This window comes from Pelodiscus sinensis, chromosome 9 (genome assembly GCF_052426305.1).
Source record: "Pelodiscus sinensis isolate ZL-2025 chromosome 9, ASM5242630v1, whole genome shotgun sequence".
Classification (NCBI taxonomy): domain Eukaryota; kingdom Metazoa; phylum Chordata; order Testudines; family Trionychidae; genus Pelodiscus; species Pelodiscus sinensis.
This window is the reverse complement of record NC_143060.1, coordinates 37,109,609-37,131,662: the sequence shown is the minus strand read 5'-3', so window position 1 is coordinate 37,131,662 and position 22,054 is coordinate 37,109,609. Positions and strand designations below refer to the sequence as shown.

The window sequence follows — 22,054 nt, the reverse complement described above, 5'->3', positions numbered from 1 at the left end:
CTACAGTTTGAAAATGGGTCACCCTTGCTGAGGAGAAAACAGACATGAATGTGGGTTGGGGACAAGCGAATGTGGGTTGGGGACAAGCGAACATGGGATCCAAGGTAGAGGAGGTGAATGTCTCTCTAACACACCAATGCACTTTGGACCAGCACTGATGAGAGCTCCAGGCTAGTTGTTCTCTCTCACCAGTGTAAACCTACTGACTTCAGTGGAAATATATTTAGATAGGGAGCAGCTGTGTGCCGTTACCAGGGAAATGTTCATCCTGAATAAATCCACTGACATCAGTAGAGTTATACCAGGGATGGATTGACATGTAGAACCAAGTCCTGCTTTGTTACACTGAGGTAAATCCACAGTAACTGCACTGACCTGAGCTGTATGAGAGCAGAATCTGGTCTAGCACGCACATGGGCACTGATATGTATCCCACACACGCTGTAATAAAATATACAGGGTCTGAGCATTTACAATCCAGTATACCTGCCTTTGTGCAAATCAGAGCCAGCTAAAGTGGTATTTTAGTTACTGGAATTTAAAGTTCAATATCATGGTTAGTTCAGAAGCAGAGCTGGCCCAGGGTATCCTCATAATGCTATACCATGATGCTGGTAGTGTGTTGTTTGTGTTTTAGTAAGTACATCCCTGTTCAGCTTACTAGTAGTAAGTAAGCTTAGGTGTTCACTGCAAATTACAAAAAACTGCAGTCTAGTTGGCAATTGTCTGTAGAAATGAGCAGAGGCACCAATACTTTCCCTAAACTGTGCACATTTATTATGTGACTTCAAACCAGGGAAAATGTTTCTTTTTTAATAAATTCAGAAACTGGAAATTCAGATACAGCCATAGTAAAGATGGTAAACAGCCATCTTAGCCTCTGAATATGTGGCAACTTTAATTCAGTTATGTTCTTTATGATTGGAAGGGGCGAACCTGTTCAAGTATTTTTGTTCCTAACTTTATAATTATGCAGTTGATTATTCACACTCATCTGATGCTGTTCAAAAGGGGAAAGCCATTCAGTGCTCATAGCTGCCACATTTTGAAACTTCCAGTACGTACAGTTACCACATCACCCAGTAATGTCCTACTGTTATGAAGGCCCTAAGCAGGCAGCTTTGTATAAGCCACTCTTGCAAGTTCATCCAAAAGAAAGATGGCATTTGCAATGGCTTTTTATAGATGGTGATTTTTAATATTTCTTCACTATGTGACAATCTAAATTTGATTCACTGGCATCCTTGGGCTTTGTATATCCAGTTTCAGCAGTCATCTGAAGGATATTCAGTCCGGTATCATGAACTAACAAGTCACCATGGCTCAGCTTGTGGATCTATGTTTTTGGCATAACATTTGTTGTTGTTGGAGAGGCTAGGCTGGGAAGGAATGACTTTCCAAGATACTGAGAAATTTCACATAACTCTCTGAAACTTGGTTCCCCTTTGGCTTGCTTCTGGATTTGCAGTGAGATTTGTTTTGAACCCTTATTTTGCACCCTTGATAAAAAAAAAAATCGCGTCTGAGAAAGTCATCTTTTCTTCTTGAGCTGCCTGTGTATCCAAAGATTTTTCAAGGAGAAAGCTTCCTCTCATGTTCTCAGTCCTCATGCTACTTTTACATAATTTATAAGGTTTCCACTCCCACGTGCCCTCTAACACACGTGTAACTGATATCTATGCTACTCCAGTCCTTTTTCTCAGCATGACTATAATGGATGTAGTGAAAATGTTTCACAGACTGTGTTGCTAAAATAGGCATTATTTCCTTACCAGAAACTGAAAAGAGGCAAAGGATGCTCTTTTGTATGTTTGAGAACTACCTCACCACAATTTTCCTTCTTCGCGCTAAATCCTAAACACTGTGCTTTATTTTTAACTCTGTACTTGCTTCGGCATATTCCCATCTCCTGAAGTGTTTGAGCACATACTTCCACATTTGGCTTCTTAGTAATCGATTAGACAAACATTTCTCGGGTACATTTGCCTAAGCACATTGAGCCAAATCTTGAAGTCCTTAAGCTTTGCTCAGGCAAAAATCCCCATTGCCATCAAGGGGAATTTTGCCTGAGAAAGTACCATTCCATAGCTGAATAGGAACTTCGGGATTGTGACAGAAGTACTCAAAACTTTAGACTCCATTACTCAAAGATGACCCGTGTACCCTAGGGCCTGGGCTGTGAATCCTTTCATTCCAGCAGTTAAGGATTGTGTTATATTTACAGTTGGGTTATTATTTGCTTACTGCAGTTAGGATAGTACAATGTAGGCCTAACCCAAAGCCCACTGGAGCCAATGAGATTCTTTCGGTTAACTTCAGTGAGCACTGGACTGAACCCTGTGTATTGTATGCCTGTTCTGCATAAACCAGAGCAATGTTCATATTGCTTTTCCATTCAGGAACTTCTCTATGTAACGCCTCTGCCGGATAGGACTGGCAGCAACCAGGGCCGGGTTCAGTATCCAGGGGTCCATCTCACACAGAACCAGCTCGAGCCCTCACCCAGTAGCCTAGGAAATTCACACACCCCTGGGTGCCTCTGAGAGGCAATGCTTCCTCACTCGCAAGCACAGAGTCTGAGTGTAGAAAAGAAACTTTTAATGAAAGAGAGAGAAGTAACATAGCATTAACTTGCAAAAATACCATGAACAGAGTTCATAACTCCCCACGAGTAACTGTCCCAGCTCAAATGGATTGAGCAATGTCCTTGGTCTCTCAGGGTCACTAGTCCAACAAGGTAAGGGTTCCATTCACTTATCCAAACTTTCCCCGTACCCCACTTCAAACATCCCACTTACAGCTCTGTCCAGTCAGTGTAGACCCAGACACATCACCCTGATGACTTCCTTCATAGAGCTTGATGTGATGCCGCCTGTGTGCTGCTCCTGCTGCCTGCCGGTCATTCCCACCAGCTGCTCTGCTGGCCCCCTGCCGCCGCTCCTACCGGGTGCCCGCCGGTCATTCCCGCCAGCCACTCCGCTGGCCACCTGCCGCCGCTCCTACCCGCTGCTTGCCGATCCCGCCAGCCGCACTGTTGGCTACAATGGGTCTGGCTCCAGGCCAAACCAGTGACTTCAGCTCTTAGTGATTTCAACTCTTTAGCCACTACCTAGGCTGGCAAAAGATTCCAGCTTTCACTGGACTAGCAAAAAGACTCTTCATGGAGTCTGCTTTAGGTCTATCCTTAAAACAAGGGGGAAAGAGGCAGGTTGAGCCAGTCTTACAGCTCACATCTAGCAGGCATGAAGCAGTCTGACTCTAGCCCTTTAATCCTTTCCCCCCAACTCAATTCGCTCAACTCTGGAAGGGAGGAGGCTTGTTCCTCTGAGACCTCTTACAATGATGGTGTCTCTCCTGCAAGCACTGGTGTCATATTTTACAGTTCCCACACTTAGGGGTAGCATGATTTGTGACCCCCACAACAGCCCCAAATTAGTTACAATACACTACATTCCATTCCAACACTGATCTTCCATCAGCTCTGGCTGAATTGGATTTACATAACCATGCCTGGGATTCCTTCCCCCTCCTGGCATGAGTTTTATTTACATATCAACAGTTAACAGTTAATTATCTTGCAGTGCTAAACAATTGGAGTGAGCATACTCACCCCAGGGCATCTCTCTCCTTTTAGCTGGCTGATAAGCAAACAGTAATTCAACCCCTGCTTACAACTGTAAATGTCAAAAGGGCCCCTCACACCTTGCCTTGTGTTGCAGGTAGGATACTCCGATTGTGTAACTGACTTGCATTTCAAGAAAGCCAGGGAGATAACTGAAGTTTGCCTGATTACTAATGTCCATCACCAGTTGTCCTCCAAAAGTTCCCAGCTGATACCAGAGTCACAAGATTCTTCAGCCTGTGCCCGTTTAGGTTCGCCATACAAGGTCATTCTACTCTATCTGGCCTACTTTAGGTCTCTGGATAATTCTAGGCTGTGTCTACATTGGTGCGATCTTGCACCAAAGCGGCTGCTTTTGCGCAAAAACATGCTGCCTGTCTATACTGGTGAGGAGTTCTTGCTCAAGAACACTGACATTCTAATGTGTGAGATCAGTGCTTCTTGCGCAAGAACTATGATGCTCCTGCTCAGAAATAAGCTCTCTTGCGCAAGTATTCTTGCGCAAGAGGCCAGTGTACACAGGCAACATGAGTTTCTTGCGCAAGAAAGCCCGGTGACTAAAATGGCCATAGGAGCTTTCTTGCGCAAGAGAGCGTCTACAGTGGCACGGATGCTTTTGCGCAAAAGCATATCTCTTACGCAAAGGCACATGCCAGTGTAGACGCTCTCTTGCACAAATACTTTAACGCAAGAACTCTTGTGTTAAAGAGTATTTGCGCAAGATCATGCCAATGTAGACATAGCTCTAGTGTTCACTTAGCTCGGTTTCACATCTACATATTGGCCATCTCAAATGTAAAGTGAATCAAGTTGACACATCTCAAAGGGAGAATTAAATACAGTAAATATTGAGTTTCTCTTGTTATCTTATATACACCAAATCTCCTATAATTATGAGAGAGAAGTAGTCTCAGAACACTGGGGTTGGATTCAAATGAGCACCACTCACTTCAGTTTGGAACCTTTTGGATACTTTGAGTTTTCCCTTTTTTTTCCTGAGTACTTCTCCTCTGTTTCACCTGATAGCCTCTCTTGTATTGCTTTCCTCATCTCCCAAATCCCCAACGTCTCCCTCTCCTGCGCTGCTATTTCTTTGGGAGTCTTTGGTCTAGCACTCTGGACAGCTGCTCTGTTCAAATCCTGCGACTTCTGAGTTTTCCTCATATCTGAAGCCAGAACTTATCTCCCTCCTTTCCTCATCTGTTCTAAGGAAGTGCCAGAAAGTGTGAGAGCTGAAGATCACAACTAGGCCAACAAAGACTTCAGGATGGATTTAACCAAAGGCAGGAGGCCTGCAGTGGTTGGGAAAAGATGAGTTTGAGGGATCAATAGCTGAATTTATTAGACCCTTGGGCATGTTGTGGGGTTGGTCCAGATGGCATCCCCTTTTTTCTAATTGATTCACTGATCCCTAATCCTAATACAGTGCTCTGCTTTGGAGCCTTCTCAAAAGCTGAACGTTTCCTTTCAAAATAAGAAGGATCAGAAAATACCAAAGCTGCCTCTTGGGGCTAATTTAAATGTCTGTTAGCTAAGATGTGCCCATAAGAGCAGGAAATAATTGAAATACTATCGTGAGGATGAAGGATATAAGGGAAGCTGCATGAGCAGAAGACATTAGCGAATGAGCTGATGAAAAGCTCGTCAGGGTTTCGGGTTACCTTTTATCAGGAAAAATGAGACCTACAGAAACAACTGTAACAGTCCTTAGATGTGCTTTGAGTAAATAATACTTTGCCAGGGGATATATGGAGAGAGGACAGTGAATCCCCCAAGCAACCAAAAATGAATCTGGAGATTTTGTGCAATAAAGGTCTTGTACAGTTTCAACATATATCTAACAGAGAACATTTCTGTCTTCATAATTCCAGCCACTTTGGGCTATGTTTTATTGTTATTATCATTACTTACTTCCCATAGTTAGTGCTAATTAAGATTATTCAATTTGTTCTGCCCATCCTTTGATTATATAGTACCTGCCTCTCAGACTTGGACAGGGTACATCTACAGAGCAGTGTTATTTTGGAATAACTGACATTATTCCGAAATGACATAGTGCAAGTCTACACTGCAAGCCTTTATTTCAACATAATGTTGAGCTGGAGGAATTCTTACTCCAACTCACGGTAACCCTCATTTTACAAGGAGTAAGGGAAGTCGAAGGAAGAGTGTTCTTCCTTCGTCTTCCTGCTGTATAGACAGCATCAAAAGCCGAAATATGCTATTTCAACTTCAGCTACACAATTAACGTACCTGAAGTTGCGTAGCTTAATTCGCCTTTTCCCCTGCCGTGTAGATGTGCCCATAGAAATCAGATTTGGATGATTGCTTCACATCAGAATTGAAATAAGTCTTCAAAGCAGCAATTACTTAGCTTTGGGGATGCATGTAAGAATGTGGGCCCGACTCTCCTCCCACTTATTCTGTTGTTAAACTGATGTGGCTCCATTGACTTTAGTGGAATTACTCCAGATTAAAATTGGAGTAAAGAAGAGTAGAATCTGCCCCTGTTAGTCTACAGGATAAACAATAATTATGAGTTTAGATTGCAAGCAAAAGTGAAAGTCTACATTAGAGCACGGTATTGACGAGCTGCTGGGAGTCTGGTGAGATGTGCTAGGCCCATAGGAGAATACTCTCCTGTTGGCATAATTACTCCCCACATTGAGAAGCAAAAGCTATGTCTGTGGCACAGCACAAAACTTGTGTCGCTTGGTAGGTGGGCTTTTTCACACCCCTGTGTGACACAAGTTATATTCACACAAGCAGGGGAGCTGACAGACTCACCCGGCTCCTAGGCAAGATGCGGGAGGAGCTCCTGGAAGGGTTGGAGCCACAGGGGGAAGGAGTGGGGCTAGGGCAGCAGGCCCTCAGCCCTGCCTGGCCAGTGCTGTCTGGAGTGCATCGCCCAGGGCTCTAGTGGTGATTTAAAGGGTCCAGGACTCTAGTCACTGTGCTCCTCCCTCACCCCCCACACTGTTGGTGGGCCTGAACATAGGCTGTAGTGCAGACTAGGGATGTGAAATTTTGATTAATCAACTAATTGAGTAGTTGATGGAATTTACATTTACTACTCAATTAGTCGATAAGGGGTGGGGCACTCTCTAGCCCCACTGCACCTCTGCCTTTTAAATGGCTTTTAAGACGGATCCCCCAGTAGTGGATCCTGCTCCTCCCCTTTGCTGCCTCTCTCTGATAGAGGCATCAATGAGGAGGAGCAACTAGGAGAGTCACTACTCGACTACCCGATAAGCATTTGTTTATTGGCTAATTGACTAGTCACATCCCTAGTGTAGACCTGCTCAAAGTTGCCCCAGAGCAATGGGCACACTTCAGGAGTATAGGAGAGGGCTCTGGGGTGAGGCAGGGGTTGGGGTATCCAAGGGGCTTTGGGCTAGGGGTGCAGGTTCCAGAGTGGGGCCCAGAAATAGGGGGTTCAGTGTGGGGGAGGGAGTCCTAAGCTGGAGTAGATGACTGGGGTCTGGGAGATGTGGGCTCTGGGTTGGGGTTTGGAATGAGGGGTTTGAGGCACAGCAGGGGGCTCCAGGCTAGGATTGAGGGGATTGAGGGGCAGGAGAGGGATCAGGACTGGGGTAGGGGGCTTGAGGCATGGGAAGGGGTCAGGGCTGAAGGCCCTGGGCAGCGCTTACCTCAAGCAGCTCCTGGAAGCAGTAGCATGTACCCCTTCTGACTCCTATGTGGTCAGGAGACTGCTCACCACCCTGTCCACCCCGCAGCTCCCACTCGCCAAATGAGAGCTGCAAGCCAGCGCTTGGAGTGTGGACAGCATGCAGAGCCCCCTGGTTGCTACTATACATAAGAGCTGGAGGGGGGGGACATGCCATTGCTTCCAGGAGCCATGTGGAGCCACAGCAGGCACAAGGCCTGCTTTAGCCTCGGTGTGCTGAGGACTGGACTTTTAATGGCAATGACCAGAACCTCCAAGGGCCCTTTTCAATCTGACATTCTGGTCAAAAACTGGCCACCTAGCCATCCTCTGGCAAAGTGCTTGTCTCTGTCCAAGACACAAAATGAAGACACACACTGCTTGATTTAAAAAAAAAATTTCAGAAAAACGAGCCCAGTACATGAGTTATTTGCTACTGCTCCATAAATGGAACCACCATAATTCTGTAAACAAATTTGGACTAGTGATAGTACTGTCTATAAGATGCCCCAATTGTGGTAGGTGCTGCACAGAAATATAGGAAGACTCCTTCCTTTCCCTGAAGAGTTTACCATCTATTCCAGGTTCCAGTCTGTAGAGCATTTAAAAGGTTAAGCTGGATTCCTTAAGATGTTTTTTCTTATGAGGATGCTAGAAATAACTCGAACACACTGTCTTATTGCTTTCATTTTAAAGCTAATGAATAATCCAGTTACCCACTAGAGAAAATGCTCAATTTATTTCCTGTATCAAGTACACTACAGAAATATTGTCTGATAAATGAGTTCCGTCTTATACAGGAGATATATATACAAGATGCTTAGAATTACATTTGTGCATTGAATTGTTTTTTGATTTGAGTTAGAATTTTGAAAAGTGCCTATGGCAATTTAAGTGCCCAACATCGATCTGCTTTCAATGGGAATTGGGCAGTTAACTCCCTTAAGTGCTTTCAAAAATCCCATCCTAGATTTGTACACTAACTTTCCCAAGTAACTTCAGGGGAATAATTGGCATGATATTGTTGTACAAATGCAACAGGACGTCTGTTTAGTCCCTACAAATGCTATAAATGTATCTCATTTAGCTTTAGCCCATTTACTGTAGATTAATATTTTAAGTCTTTTCTGTCTTCCCTTGTATTTAAAGATCACTGGTGCAAACCCTGCTCTATGCCGCTCTGTGATGAGAGCTGGAGCTAAGTCCAGTGGCTCTGCCAGTGTGTAGTGTGCTTTTGAATACACACTCATGTGCCCCACATGGGAGAGTGAAACAGCTGTGGAGAGTTGAAGTAGCAGCTGAAAAAGCAGCTTGGTTAGTGCTTCACAGTCACAGGAAGGAAGGCTCAACCCACCCAACCCCTATGAAGAACTGCTGCTGCAATGCTGGGATGACTTGGCCTATTATTTATAGCTATGCCCCCATTTTTCTAAGTTATGCAGTGCATGTGGGAGGACTCTTACACCGAGTGTTTGGCCCAATTAGCTGAGCAGGCATCAAACCAAGTTATGAGTTAAGGTGGATGGGGAGATTACAAATCCTCTCCCCTCACAGGCTGCAAAGCAAGAGGGAGCTGATTAGTGGAGGCTCCTCTACGTCAATGGCCAGAGTCATTGGTGCAGCCCCTTGCATGGTTCTTTCTGCACCCATGCTGTGGCCTTTATGTTCCTTCCCATCACTGCATGCTGCTGTACCTGGAGCTCCTGCAGAGGAGGCCTCTCCATGTATAAGGTACACACACAAACCCCAACTCCCTGCCCCATCCCTAAGCAGAGTGGCATCCTGGTTGCAGGAAAAATCCCCTTGTGGCACAACCTGAGTAGCCCTGTTAACAAGGTTTACCTGTTTCAACAGCATGGTAACATGGATGACAACAAAATTGCATGGGGGTTTAAAGTGCTACTATAGATAGTGTCTCCTTCAACTCAACAGTATTAACTGCAGACCTTCAACTATTTATTCTCTAAAAAGACACAGTTTTTCCTTGGAAAGGAAGAGATCGGAAGAAAATTAATCTTAGGATGAATGTGCTGTAAACGATATGGGTGGCAAAATGCCCTCCTCTCCTGACATTTTTCCATTTTCTCTCACAAACTTGTAACTTGGTCTGTTTCAGACTGCACAGAGGTTTGTTGATGGGAGTGCAAAAATAAGTAATCTGCTCTCCCTTATATGCTGAATGAAATGGTGGAAACTCTAGAAAGCACAGTATTCATAGAAAAACTGTGATCGGTGGATGAACAGCAGTGTTCTCCAGTCATTTTAATTGTACCATTTAATCAAAGTGTCCTGTGAAAGGAAGCTAGGAGCCTTGGATCCCATCCCAGTTACTTAAACATAAAAGTTTATTATGGCCATGAGGAGGAAGTTCTGTGGTTACTGTTGCATGGTAACCTACTTCATCAGGTGCCCAAAATTGTGTTACTTTAGCTGTGGCTTTTTTTTTTTTTTTTTTTTTGAGGTAACGTTATCTGTCTCTTTCCAGGATCAATGTAGTATTATGTTGGCTGCCACCAATAGCCGAATCCCATTAAAATATTTGATAGTTAAATATCTGGAGGCTTTTGTAGGCATTTCAGCAACGTTAAATGTAGGGTTTGAATAACAGGCCCTTTGGAAGAAGTTAGAATGTCCAAAGAACTCTCTCCTTGAAGAGCTTATGAAAAATTGGAAAACAATATCTTTAGAGTTTCTGGGGAAAGGGACCCTCACCCTTCACGGATCACCAAAGTCACATTCCAAGGAAAGACTAAGGCCCCAGATGGAAGTGGTGTGTCATTTGGGAATAGAGGGACATAGCAATATCCTGTGCTTTTTGAAAGGGAGAAAATCCCCCAGAAGGCCTTACTTGTAGGGAGGTGTCTTAATGGGAACCAAGATTTTTGCTCTCTTCAAGAAGGATTAAGGAGAATTGCCTGGAGATGCAGGGTTCAAGGAGTCTGCACTTCTACTTATAATTAAATGTTTTAAGCCTTTAGTAAGGCAGATATTTCACATGCTGCATAAATACTGTATTGTACAGTCCATATGTGCCCTGATAGTTTAGGAAATTCTTTCTTAGCATGGGACGAAAGAGCAGAGTTCAGATCTGAATTAAACTGCAAAGTTGGAGAGGGGTTGTCCATCTCTGCTGCTTATTGAACATGTAATTCTTACCAGGAAGATGCAACTGCTGAAGTGGCTGAGCAGGTGCATGTTATCTCTTGATGCACAGATGTGACATTTTTTATGCACTGAGTACAGAGTGTCGTCATCACGCACCTTCTCACCTGACACTAGTTTTTGCAAATACAGGTTAGCGAGATCAAAGGCAGGTCAGCTTTTTAAATATAGCACCCGTCTTCCAGAAGCTATTGCAGAGTGTGTGACGCATAGGGTGAAAGTTTTGTGTCATATAAAATGTTAATCACTAAACCTGGCACAATCAAACCTTTTAATCTTTATTGCAGTTTTCTAAAGAGAGGCAGGTTATGGACAGCACCCCGGAAAAACTGAAGAAGGAGTTAGAGGAAGAGCTACAGTTAAGTAGTGAAGACTTACGTAGCCATGCTTGGTACCATGGCCGCATTCCTCGGCAGGTATGTCTCACCTGGGTCTTCCCTTCATAGGCAAAGCTGTGGGTTTCCATGTACAGATACAGGTCCACACGTCAGTGTTACGTACCCATTCTGCATGAGCTCACCAGTCAATAGAACCTGACTGCCTTCCCAGGAGAGCAAAGCTGGCTCTGATATTGGTTACTTAATAATCCTTAGTGAGAGATGAGACCGAGGGAAGAAATAGGTAAGAAATCCAATGTTTCTTACACTTTAGCACACAAGAAAATTATCCAGTGAAGAGCTGCACTCTGTCCCCTGATGTTTACCTGCTGGCTTAATTTTAGATCAGTATGATTATTCAAAATTAAAAAATGTTCCTGTCTTCTACGTTTCCTATTTTTGAAATTATACAACAGCATTCAAATATTATTACTAGTAGTAGTAATAATAAATGCTATTTGATGTGGCGCTCTCTTTATTTTGGTCTTCTGCACCATAAACGTCGTGAGCTCCCCCTTCTGGGTCGTTATCAATATGCATCTGGCAAACACTGTACTTGCACTTAAGTGCTTTCCTGCTGCCATCAGCAGATGCTGAAATCAGGCAGAGTAGCCAAAAGAAGGCAGCTTTGTGGTTTGAAAAAGAATGAATTAATGTTTGTCAAATGAAAAGGGCCAGCTTGGTTCAGAAAGAAACAGAGTTTTTCCACTTTGATGTCCATACTGCAAAACAAAGAGGAATGTGTGCATGAAACCCATTTTAAAAATAGCTCTTTGTCTCGCTTAAAGTAACTGGATGTGATAACTCAAAGGCAAAGTCTGGTTGCCTACAGTAATGGTCTTTAAAATGGTGGACATACATTAACAAAGTTGTGTTATGTGCCCTAGTTTTCTGAGTAACTTCATTTCCATAGGTGACTAGTGGTAGTACTTGGTAGGTGTGCTGCCTCCTATGCTCCTCCCAAAATTTTTAATTGCTAAATAGGGTGTCCCCACGTATCCCCTTGCATTCCTTCCTCCTGAAGACACCAGTTGTCCCAGTTCATTTCCTTTCCCTGATTAATTTATTTTAACAAATTGGGGATGCATGCATATGAATATGTAGACCCCACTCTCTAGCCCTGTCCTAGAGGATCCTCCCCAATTCCTATTGTAGGAAGTCTGAGGATTGGTTCTGGATTTTAGAAGGATCCAGCATGAGAGAGCAACATTCTGCCTCATGCTTTTCCTCCATCCTGGATTTTCTGGTTTTAAACCTGTACTCGCAGAGCAGCCTGAATTGGGCGCTCCATTTACGATGAAATTCCAGGACTCTGCTGATGAGATATTGGCTAGGACTGAGTATTCACCTTCTGATTCTGATTGTGGATTTTTGTTTTGTTTTTGTTGATTTGTATATTTTCTCTCTAAGGTGGCAGAAAGCCTAGTTCAGAGAGATGGAGATTTCCTGATTAGGGACTCTCTCTCCAGTCCTGGAAACTTTGTTCTTACCTGTCAATGGAAAAACATCTCTCAACATTTCAAAATCAACCGAACAATCCTCAGACTCAATGAAGCCTATTGCCGTGTTCAGTATCAGTTTGAACTTGAAAGTTTCGACAGCATCCCTGGACTCGTGAGATGTTACGTGGGGAACCGCAGGCCAGTATCAAAGCAGAGTGGAGCCATTATTTTTCAGCCTATCAACAGGACTGTGCCACTGAGGTGTCTAGAGGAAAAGTACGGTGTGTCTCCCGTTCGACAAAGAGAATGCAATATCACTGAAGGCAAAACAGAGATTGCAAGAAGACTGAGCCTCAGTATATGCAGCGTGCAGCCCCAGGAACACAGCTTAACCAGAGGAAATCTTTTAAGGTATTTTTCTCATGTTCCACCATCATCCTTAAAGGATCCAATCCTGTTCTCTTTGAAGTTAGTGGCAGTTTTGCCCTTTATTTTCATGGGGAAAGGATCAGGCCTCACAGTCTCATCTAGTAACTCATTTTAAGGACCTGTTCCAAAGCTCAGTGAAAAGATTCCCACATGAACTTTGGCTCAGGCCTGAGAGGACGAACAGCTGTAGTGAGGACCTTTACAGTCACTCTGTCATTTATATTAATGTAAACCACAGACATTACTGATGCCATTTGAAATGGCATCAAGCTCATAATGTACAGATATTCTAACAAACTAGATGTATTTGGATTTTGTAATTGGATTCTGAAAATAATCAACTCTAAAATATCTTTGGAAAAAACACGATGTAGGGTTTTTGCTGTGAAATCCATTTCCTCAGTGAGATGGCGTTTGGGCTGAGCAGTGCTGGTTCTCCCTTCACTCACGCTGATGTGAATCAGGAGCATCTCCACTGAAGTCAGTGGTGTCACAGCAGAGTGAGATCAGACACAGGTTGGGCAAGTACAGTAATTGTGCAGCTGGTGCAGTAGCTTAAAAAATAATAAAAATACTAAATATAAATTGAAGGATAAGTAAATAAAAGGTTTGTTACTCTCAAGGTGAGCCCTTTATCTTCTGTTGCTGTGAGGGAAATGCCACAAACGGATTAAGGTAGTTTAAAAAAAGAGAACGTGATTGGATTAAAATACAATGTGCTAATAAAGCCAGTGGACTGGAAGGAGACAGTCAGTGGATTATAGTTCTTCATTAATGCCCAGTACAGTTGTTAGATTGAAAAAAGTCTTAGCATTCCAACAAAAAAGGACATCAAAGTGCCTTCTGACTACAAAAATTCCAAATCGTTGTCTGAGATTCTGGCCTGGATCCTAAAATCGGATCTGTACAGCTGGACCAGTATGGCTGTAGGAAGCCAACATGACTTGAATGGGACTTGGGGAGGAGAGCCCATGAAGAGTCATAGTGAAGTTAGTGGATGCAGAGATGTGTCTGTGCATCAGTCAGGTCTGGGCTGCTAACGAGATCTGTTCTTGTACTTAGAAATGTAGTTGGTAGACACTGTTAATGCCTTTCATGAAAAATGTATGTTGGCTGAGCAAGTCATTCATCCAAAGCCTGTAAATAACTATCCGGTATCTGATTTTCCTGGGAGCATAAACCAAAGCGTGTCCTTATTTACTCTCCTGTGAGTGAATCAGGGCAGAAATAGAAGGGCAGCTTTGTTTTCTGTTAGCACAGTGATACTTGGAATGAAAATCACCACTGTCAAGAGACTCTTTAATGTGTCTCCTGCAGCTGTTTGCAGCACGTAATATTAAAATAGTGTGTGATTTAGTAGTGTGTGAGAATAAACTAAATATTTCCCTCACCATACTATTTAAATCTGAATAGTTGGTAGTCTAGTAAATGAAACAATGAAGTCACACTACTGTGGCTCTTTTGGGTAATGTTGATTTGATGGTTTGGCTCCTGAACCACTGTGGTCTCGGTATCACTAGAGAATGGGTTCTTAACCTGAGGGTTGTGACACACACCTAACCAGTGGACACAATCTCGCTCCTTTTCTTGATAGCTAGGAGGGAAAAGAATTCCCAAAACTGACCTCTGCTTCAACAGGACTGGGAGTGAGAGGTGTCCTGTAGGGGGGCCCAGCATGCAAAAGTCTGCAAACCTATAATAGCATTAATTTTATTGTATGATTATAGATCTATTGCCTTGTTGCACAAAGCAATAACTCAGCACTGAATGTGGAGAGCCAGATCTTTGCCCACACTGGCCCCTTTGAACCACTGTAAGTGAGAAGCTTAGAACTCCCCTGAGTTCTGGCACAACTAAAGACTGGCCCTATACAAGAGTCCTACTGCACTTTAATAATACATTGTTGTATTGGCTTTTCCCCCTCTCAGAAATAAAGAAAAAAGTGGTAGCCAGCCAGCTAGTTTGGATCATGTCCAGGAGAAAAGATTCCATCTAAAGACTCATCAGTCAGAAAGCTACCTGCCAGCAGGTATGTCAGTAGACAGATTTCTAAAAACTCCTTACAAGATGCATGCTAGCAAGCAGTCAACCTGCTCTCCTGACTTCAGGTTACGTTGTAACATGGTAGAGATTTTCAGAGATTGGAGCTCATGTGAAATTCAGCGTCTCGGGTTTTAGAGTATGACATACAGTTAGCATCTGATGACTGTTCAGTAGTCCATAATGGAGCCCCGAGGGGAAAATTGTAAGGGTTCCCCCTATCAGTCAAACAAGGAAGAATCCTGCAGCCAACCCACTGGGATGTTTGGCTGTGTGATAACTGCAGGATGGGGCCTTTCTGTGTAAATATTACAGTGCACACACGTTCCCTTAGATTTGAGTTAACTGTTTTGGTTTGGTTTTTTAAAAGAGATATAGGATTAGAAACCCTGCTGTTCATTCCTCTCATACTTCACTACAAGCCTAGACTCTACTTTAAAGAAGTTTTTCTTTTATTTCAAAACTTGTCATTCTTAAAAATGACTCATAGCTGTTGTGTGGTACAGCTATAAGATTCCATTTTTATCTAGAAGATCAAGTTACAAACTCACTCCTGTTCCAACCCAAGACTTTCCAGCTCTGACTGTCCAGCCTCTGTGTATTGTGGGTTATTGTGCGAGTTAGCGCAGGGCTCTTTGGGCTTTTTTTTGGGTGGGGGGAGAAGATGCAAATAGGTGGAAAGCTCATCTTTTTACGTTTTAAACAGTGTTTGACAAAATGAAGAAGTTACATGATCTGAAACACCCTTCTCACCACAGTAAATAACAGCAACAAAAAAGAACTGTAGAGTATAGCTCAGGATTATATGTAGTTTTGCCTTAGATGCCATTGTTACATCATAAAAAAATTATTCTGTTTTCACTTACAGGTTTGAGGCATCCATTTCAGTTACCTGAAGTAGATACAAATCCACGTTCGAATTCCCCCACGTTTAGAACAGGCAGTGAACCCACTCTAAGCCCCACTGTAGGTCAGAGGGTTGCCTCTGAGTTGCCAGTAGGAGAAGCTCTTAGAGGATCAGACAGTCAGCTCTGTCCCAAGCCTCCACCTAAACCCAACAAAGTGCCCTTTCTGAGGCAACCTCAGTCTCCTTTAGCTTGGCACAGTTCAGAGGCGCACTACTGTGAATTAAACCCTGCCACTTCCATAGACTGTGGAGCAACACAGCAACCTCTGTCTCAGAAGAGCAGTTATGTGGAACATCTGATAGCTAAAGAGAATGGATTGCTATCATTCAGGAACTCTGAAGAAAGTTATCTGATCCATGAGGATGATGCCTTATTGAGCTCAATGGATCCATTAGCACTCCGGACTGAAATGGCTGAAGAGGCCTGCGTGTTTGTGGCACCTGTTCTTGAGACAGAATCTAGTTTTAAACCAAATGATTTTGAATCCAAACTTCTTCCTCCTGAAAACAAGCCACTGGAAACACCTATGTTAAAAAAAGTTAAGGAGCTATTCACCAACAGTAATCCAAAAATTATTGCCCAGCATATGCTTAGAATGGACTGCAAGGTAATTTTTTTTATTATTATTTGGTTTTTAATAATTGGAAAGGGAAATAATTTTTCTGCATGTCACTGGATACCCTGCCAGATGAAGATTTTTAAAAAAAGGGATTTGAAAGAATTAAATGAGAGAATTGAGACAATATATATTAATATATATAAATATATTTACTTAGGAGATTTGCGAGGCCTTATGAAGGGGTAGGATTGGAAAAAAGTTACAATTTTGTCTCTGGATCAGAAATCCCTCTGAGTTGTCCCTAATGTTTTTAACACACAAATTTGATGTCCTCTGTGTTTGTTGTACATTTATTTATTGCAGAAATGCTGAATCATGAAATTGAAATTAGGGAAAATTATATTTATTCTGAGGGAATGAATTCCATATCAGAGAGAGAAAGGGAGAGAGAGAGTACGCTGCATACTGCTCATGTTACCGGAAGGCATGCAAATACCAAAATGAGGGGCATGAGATAAGGACCTGAATAGAATACAATCTGTGTTAGCGTCCTGTCTGAATACTGCTCTTGTAACTCTTGTGTGGATCTTTGGGCATTGACGGGATGAGAGGTAGTAGAAGGTGGCTGCAGTTTTGCCCTCACATGCCATTTGTACCCTCTAGTTGTATACTTAGCAAGCCTCAGCAGTGCACAGATATTTTACAAGGAGGCAGGTTTTGTTCATGTGATGAATTTCTCTTTTCTGTTTTCCATGTTGCTGATTCAAGTACAAACAGCCCTTTTTAGAAGGTAACAATTGTACTGAAAGGGAAGGTGAAACCCATTTGAATTTTAAGTCATTTGAAGCGGATGGTTGTGATTGCTGTATTCTTTTCAGACACAGCATCTGGAGAAAGCATGGCATGTCTGTCACTCCTGTGTGAATCTGGTTCCAGATCCTCAAAAATTTAGGCACCCAGTTTCCATTGAAATCAGTAGCACTGTGTCTAATGAAATCCACGGAAGTTGGGGGATGTCATAATTGTGATGCGTATGCTTCAAAATACAAGATCTACACAAAGTTTCAAATAGCATTTCCTTTTTATGACCACCAGCTCCATTCCACTCCATTAAACACTCTAGACAATCTGTTCTATAGTCATTGGAATTGAATGGCTGTTGATTGATTCTAAATAGTGGTAGCACCAGCCAGCTCCATGCAGAAACAATGGAAAGACCTTTTCAGCCCTTCTGCCTCTTGTTAGGCAGGCTTCCCTGTAAAACATAATCAAGGCTTGTTTTAAAAGGCGCTAGAGGCCAAAGGGGTGGTGTATTGTAGTGATTTCCCAATGGCTTATTTGCGCACACACGTGAGGTGAAATCAGTGCACCAGTTGGTTGGGAACTATATTAGTGAAAAGTGATCGTTTCCAATTGCATTAAAGAAACTTATGTTACCTGCCCAGTATCCAGAGAGGGGTAATGGCTCCATCTGAAGCAAATATGGATAATGCCGTGAATATCATTGTGTTGCTATAACTCAAACTCCTCTCTCCACTGTTTAATATAAAACTTGCCTCATAAGGATACAGCATTTGTCTCCTCTGCTACTCCTTGAGCATGAGGCTTAGAAGAGAGGCAGTTTATAAAAAAAATTTGGGTGCTCAGGAGGCTACTGACAGGGAAGAGGAGGCAAAAGGGACAATTGCTCTGGGGCCCGGTTATTCAAAAGGACTATGGGCTCTAGGCAGTAGCAGTAGCAGCAGCTGGGAGCCACTGGCCCTTAAAATTGCCACTGGTGCTCCATACAGAGCACTCCAGGCGGCTCTGAGGGCTGCCAGGGAAAGGTTATGGGGCATAGGGGCATGGATGGCTGCCTTCAGCTCCACTCCTTTTGCTTGAGACTTCATCCCTTCCAGGAGTGTGGAGCCGCCCCTCCCCCGTCCAGGGGCCTGGCAAGTCCCCTACTCAGTGATCTAGCAGGGGCTTCCCCCGACTCCTCAGTGGTTTCTAATAATTTACACAGAGAAGCGCCCAGTTTCTCCAAGTTTCGTTTAGGAGTCAGGTTGGCGAATAGGACTTATTACTACTGTCGGCCATAAAAATGAAGAAATGGTGCAGCAGGTGTAGTGAGTAATGACAAGTGAGCCTCCCTGACATGGATTTTACACTGCAAGGTAGAAAGAATCCGGTTGTGTCAGTTTCCACAACAAAATGCTATGGTAGTACTCCCTCAATGCTAGCATGCTAATTAGTCACTCCAAAACTCCAAGGGAGTATGAGTAGCCAGGTGTGGAGGAGAGTGGTGAGTGCACCCACTCTACCCACTTACTGGCATGCACAGTAGATGCTGAAGTAGCATATACTGCTTCTTACTGTGGCAGTAGCTGCTTCTGAATGTGCTCCCTAGCCTTTCCTGGGCCGTTCTGACCCCCATCTGTCCCTCATACACAGGGACTCAGGGAACCTCCACACAACAACTCCACCTCTGCACCACCCTTCCAGAAGAAATGCCAGAATTTGGCTACCTTACTGTCATAGAAGTATATGATAAGAAGGGTTTTCGAGAAGTCATCGGGCAGGACGAACTAAACAACCGTGTCTGACAGTGCTAGTCCAATTTGTTCTTAAAAATCTCCAGTGATAGATTCTACAACCTCCTTTGGAAATCTATTCCAGAGTTTAACTATCCTTATATTTAGAAAGGGTCTCCTAATATCTAACCTGAATCTCAGTTACTGCCATTTAAGCCCATTAATTCTTGTCCTACAATCAGAGGACATGGAGAACATTTGTTCATAGTCTTCTTTCTAACAGCCCTTATCATATTTGAAGACTTTCCAGGTCTCCTTCAATTTTTCAACCTTTCCTTGTTGGTCATGTTTTCTAAGCCTCTTTGACAAATCAATAGTGCTAATAAAAACACTTTTCAAACGTTTTTTTTTCTTCTTCATTTTTGCAAAGCGCTGTGCAATCCAATCGGGTACTTTTTCTCCTTCTACTGCAGATTAGGATTTAAAAAATGGAATCTTAAAACCATCATGCCAAGAAGAATGGCTTTCAATCTAATTGCTAAAGTGTGTCTGGATTGAAGTAATTCCCTTAGATATACTCTAATTTAGTCAGAAATCATAGCTGATGTAATTAAACTAGCAAACTTAATTAAGAAGTCTGCTTCCATGATAGAAAATTAAGACTTCTAACAAAGGTGGCTGGAGACACTTCTTTCTGATGGCTGTATTGTGCTTCACTCAGTGTGGCCCTTTTGAGTGCCTATGATTCTCTTTCTGTCCTGCTTTTCTCCCAATTACTGTGACCATTGGACTAATTTTGATGCACTTGCAGTGACAATCTGTTTGTTGCCTGTGTGCTGGGGCTGAATGATGGCCAGCCATTTGGAATTGGCTGTCTACAATCGGTATCACAGAATTCTGAAGTATTACACCAGATTTGCATACTAACAGGGCCAGATTAAAGCCTGCACACTGTAGATCTGTGTATAAGACCTCAGCTTCTGAAGTCTGATTACACCAGAATCTCAGCTTTCATGCAAAAAATGAAGTCTGTAGCCCTCAGAATTGTGAAGGACCACTCTAACACGCTAATGTAACTGAGGGAGTGACATCTGCCTCTCTGTAGATAGTGTGACACAATAGCTGTGAGAGGAGAAACTGCCTCAGTCATACCGATTCTGGAAGCACCCACTAACTCCAGTCCACTAGGGGACTGTGTATGGCATAAGGAGATGAGCAGTAGGCCTGATCCATTCACTCAAGCTGATTAACACTACTACTGCCTCTCTGGGAGGGGATGGGGAGATTCCAGGGGGTCAAAGCCACTGGGTTACTAGTGTCATTGTGTGTGCCGGGCCCCATGTTGCCTTAATCCGACTGCATACAGGGGTTGGCATTTAGATGCTATGATGATAAGAAGGCAGATTAGATTAGAAATTTGTCAGCCTATGAACATTAAAGACATACCCATAAGTATTTGATTAGCTAATATGAACATTATTAAGATTAAACTTAAAAAACAACAAATGGTCTGGTAGCACGTTATAGACTAACAAAACATGTAGATGGTATCATGAGCTTTCGTGGGCACAGCCCACTTCTTCAGATGACTGGACATCTGAAGAAGTGGGTTGTAACCAGGAAAGCTCATGATAACATCTACATGTTTTGTTAGTCTGGTAGCACTTTAAAGACTATCTGAAGCATTATTAAGATTAATACAGATGAATAGTTCGTATAGATGAAACAAATTGCAAATAATCTTCATGTGTTTAATAACAAGGGCTAATGAAGTAAGGAAGGAAAGTAGAGGGGGTTTTGTATGAATTACTGTCGGTCACTGAGCACTCACACTGTCCTTTCCCCGCTTTTTGTACATGACTGTATCCTCACAACAGCCTTGGGGAGCGGAGAAGCAGCATTTTTACATTATTAGCCCCATTTTACAGACGAGGAAAGTGAGACAAAGGGGTTAAGTATCTTGGGCATCATGCATTAGGGTCAGAGCAAAGATCAAACTATGAGACCACTCCATGCTTCAGTGGGTGCGTGGGTGTATGGGGATCTGCTTTTAGTAGAGTGCTTGATCAGATCTGTTGTGTGTTTGATAGCCCTACAGTGCTCTTGGCTGAAACGAAAATCTCCTTCTGATGCTGCTTGTTTTCTGGCATTGTCTTTTTAAAACTAGATCAAAGAATTAGTCCTTGGTTTTGGTCATAATTATTTGTTTTCATACACTTGACTCATTAAAGCAAAGAATTTCTAGGTTCTGCAAAAAAACCTCCTTGTGTGCGATGTATTCTGCATGCTTCTGTTTAATGGGGATATTTTCAAATAGCTTTATATTAGTGTTCTAGCTGTAGAGTGAATTAGAGTAACACAAGGAAGGACTCAAACTCCTCCTTCCTTAAAAAGTCAACTTCCTGGATCAGTGTGTGTGAACCTTTGGACTTGACAGGTTGCTAGGATACTGGAGGTCTCTGAAGAGCTGAGGCGGAGCATGGGAGTGAGCTCAGGGCTGGAATTCATTACATTGCCCTATGGACACCAACTGCGCTTGGACATAATTGAAAGGTATACCGTCCTGTTACATTGTGTTTCGCTCCTGTGGTACTTGGCTGGAGCATCAGTGTGTCTTAAATCTCCAGGCAGAAATACCTTCCTTTCCCAACAAACACTTTACAGTATTCTCGTATACGATGTGGAAAAGCACTGAGAGGTAATTTATTGGGATACTAAGCTCTGTGCTTACGAGGACTCTTGGAGATCATCAGGCAACTTCTTGAAGGGAGTGCTTAGAGGGGAAAAACAGGTAGTTAAGAGTCTGAATCTGAGAGGGGAACCTTGGCCTGCCCTGTGCTCCAGCATCCAGCTCCAGGGCCATTTCTTCAGTAGCCAAGGTCTGCCCTATCCCGTTCTTTGTTGCTTTCTTTCCCCGCACCCACCCTCCAGTTCTCTGGCTCTCCCCCTTCTTTGGGTTTACCAGCCCAAATTTTCTCTCCTCCCAGGCAGTGACTACAGGCTCCCTATCTCTTTGTCCCAAACACGCTTCCCTTCTCCCAGGCAGTGACTGCTGACTACTTCCCCTTGCTGCTCTCTGATCTTGGGCTTAACACAGGCCTCATCCACCTGAGCTGCTTCCCATTAATCCCTGCTCCCTGACTCCTCCTCCAGGCAGGGTTAACATGTGTGGGAGTCACTTAGTACCCCAAGCCATTGCGACAGTCTGAGGTAATCGCCCCAGGCCCTGTGCTTTGGGGTGACACTGTGGGCAAAGGAGGACTGGGGAGGGGGGGCAGTTGTCTGTAGTAGAGGTTGGGCCTGCCCCTAGATGTGCTGGCAGCAGAAACGGGAAT

The 22,054-nt window shown here is 43.3% G+C and overlaps 1 protein-coding gene across 4 annotated transcripts in view; it reads left to right on the top strand.

Annotated features, from left to right (window-relative positions):
* The window catches only part of BCAR3 (BCAR3 adaptor protein, NSP family member), a 98,547-nt gene that overhangs the window by 66,799 nt on the left and 9,694 nt on the right, over positions 1-22,054 (top strand). For all 4 annotated transcript variants that reach the window (XM_006114151.5, XM_006114152.5, XM_006114150.5 and 1 more), the window contains 5 exons: positions 10,739-10,867; positions 12,239-12,681; positions 14,628-14,728; positions 15,608-16,254; positions 21,157-21,272. In XM_006114151.5, the coding sequence (XP_006114213.3) occupies positions 10,739-10,867; positions 12,239-12,681; positions 14,628-14,728; positions 15,608-16,254; positions 21,157-21,272 (1,436 nt within the window). The remainder of the gene's footprint in view (positions 1-10,738; positions 10,868-12,238; positions 12,682-14,627; positions 14,729-15,607; positions 16,255-21,156; positions 21,273-22,054) is intronic.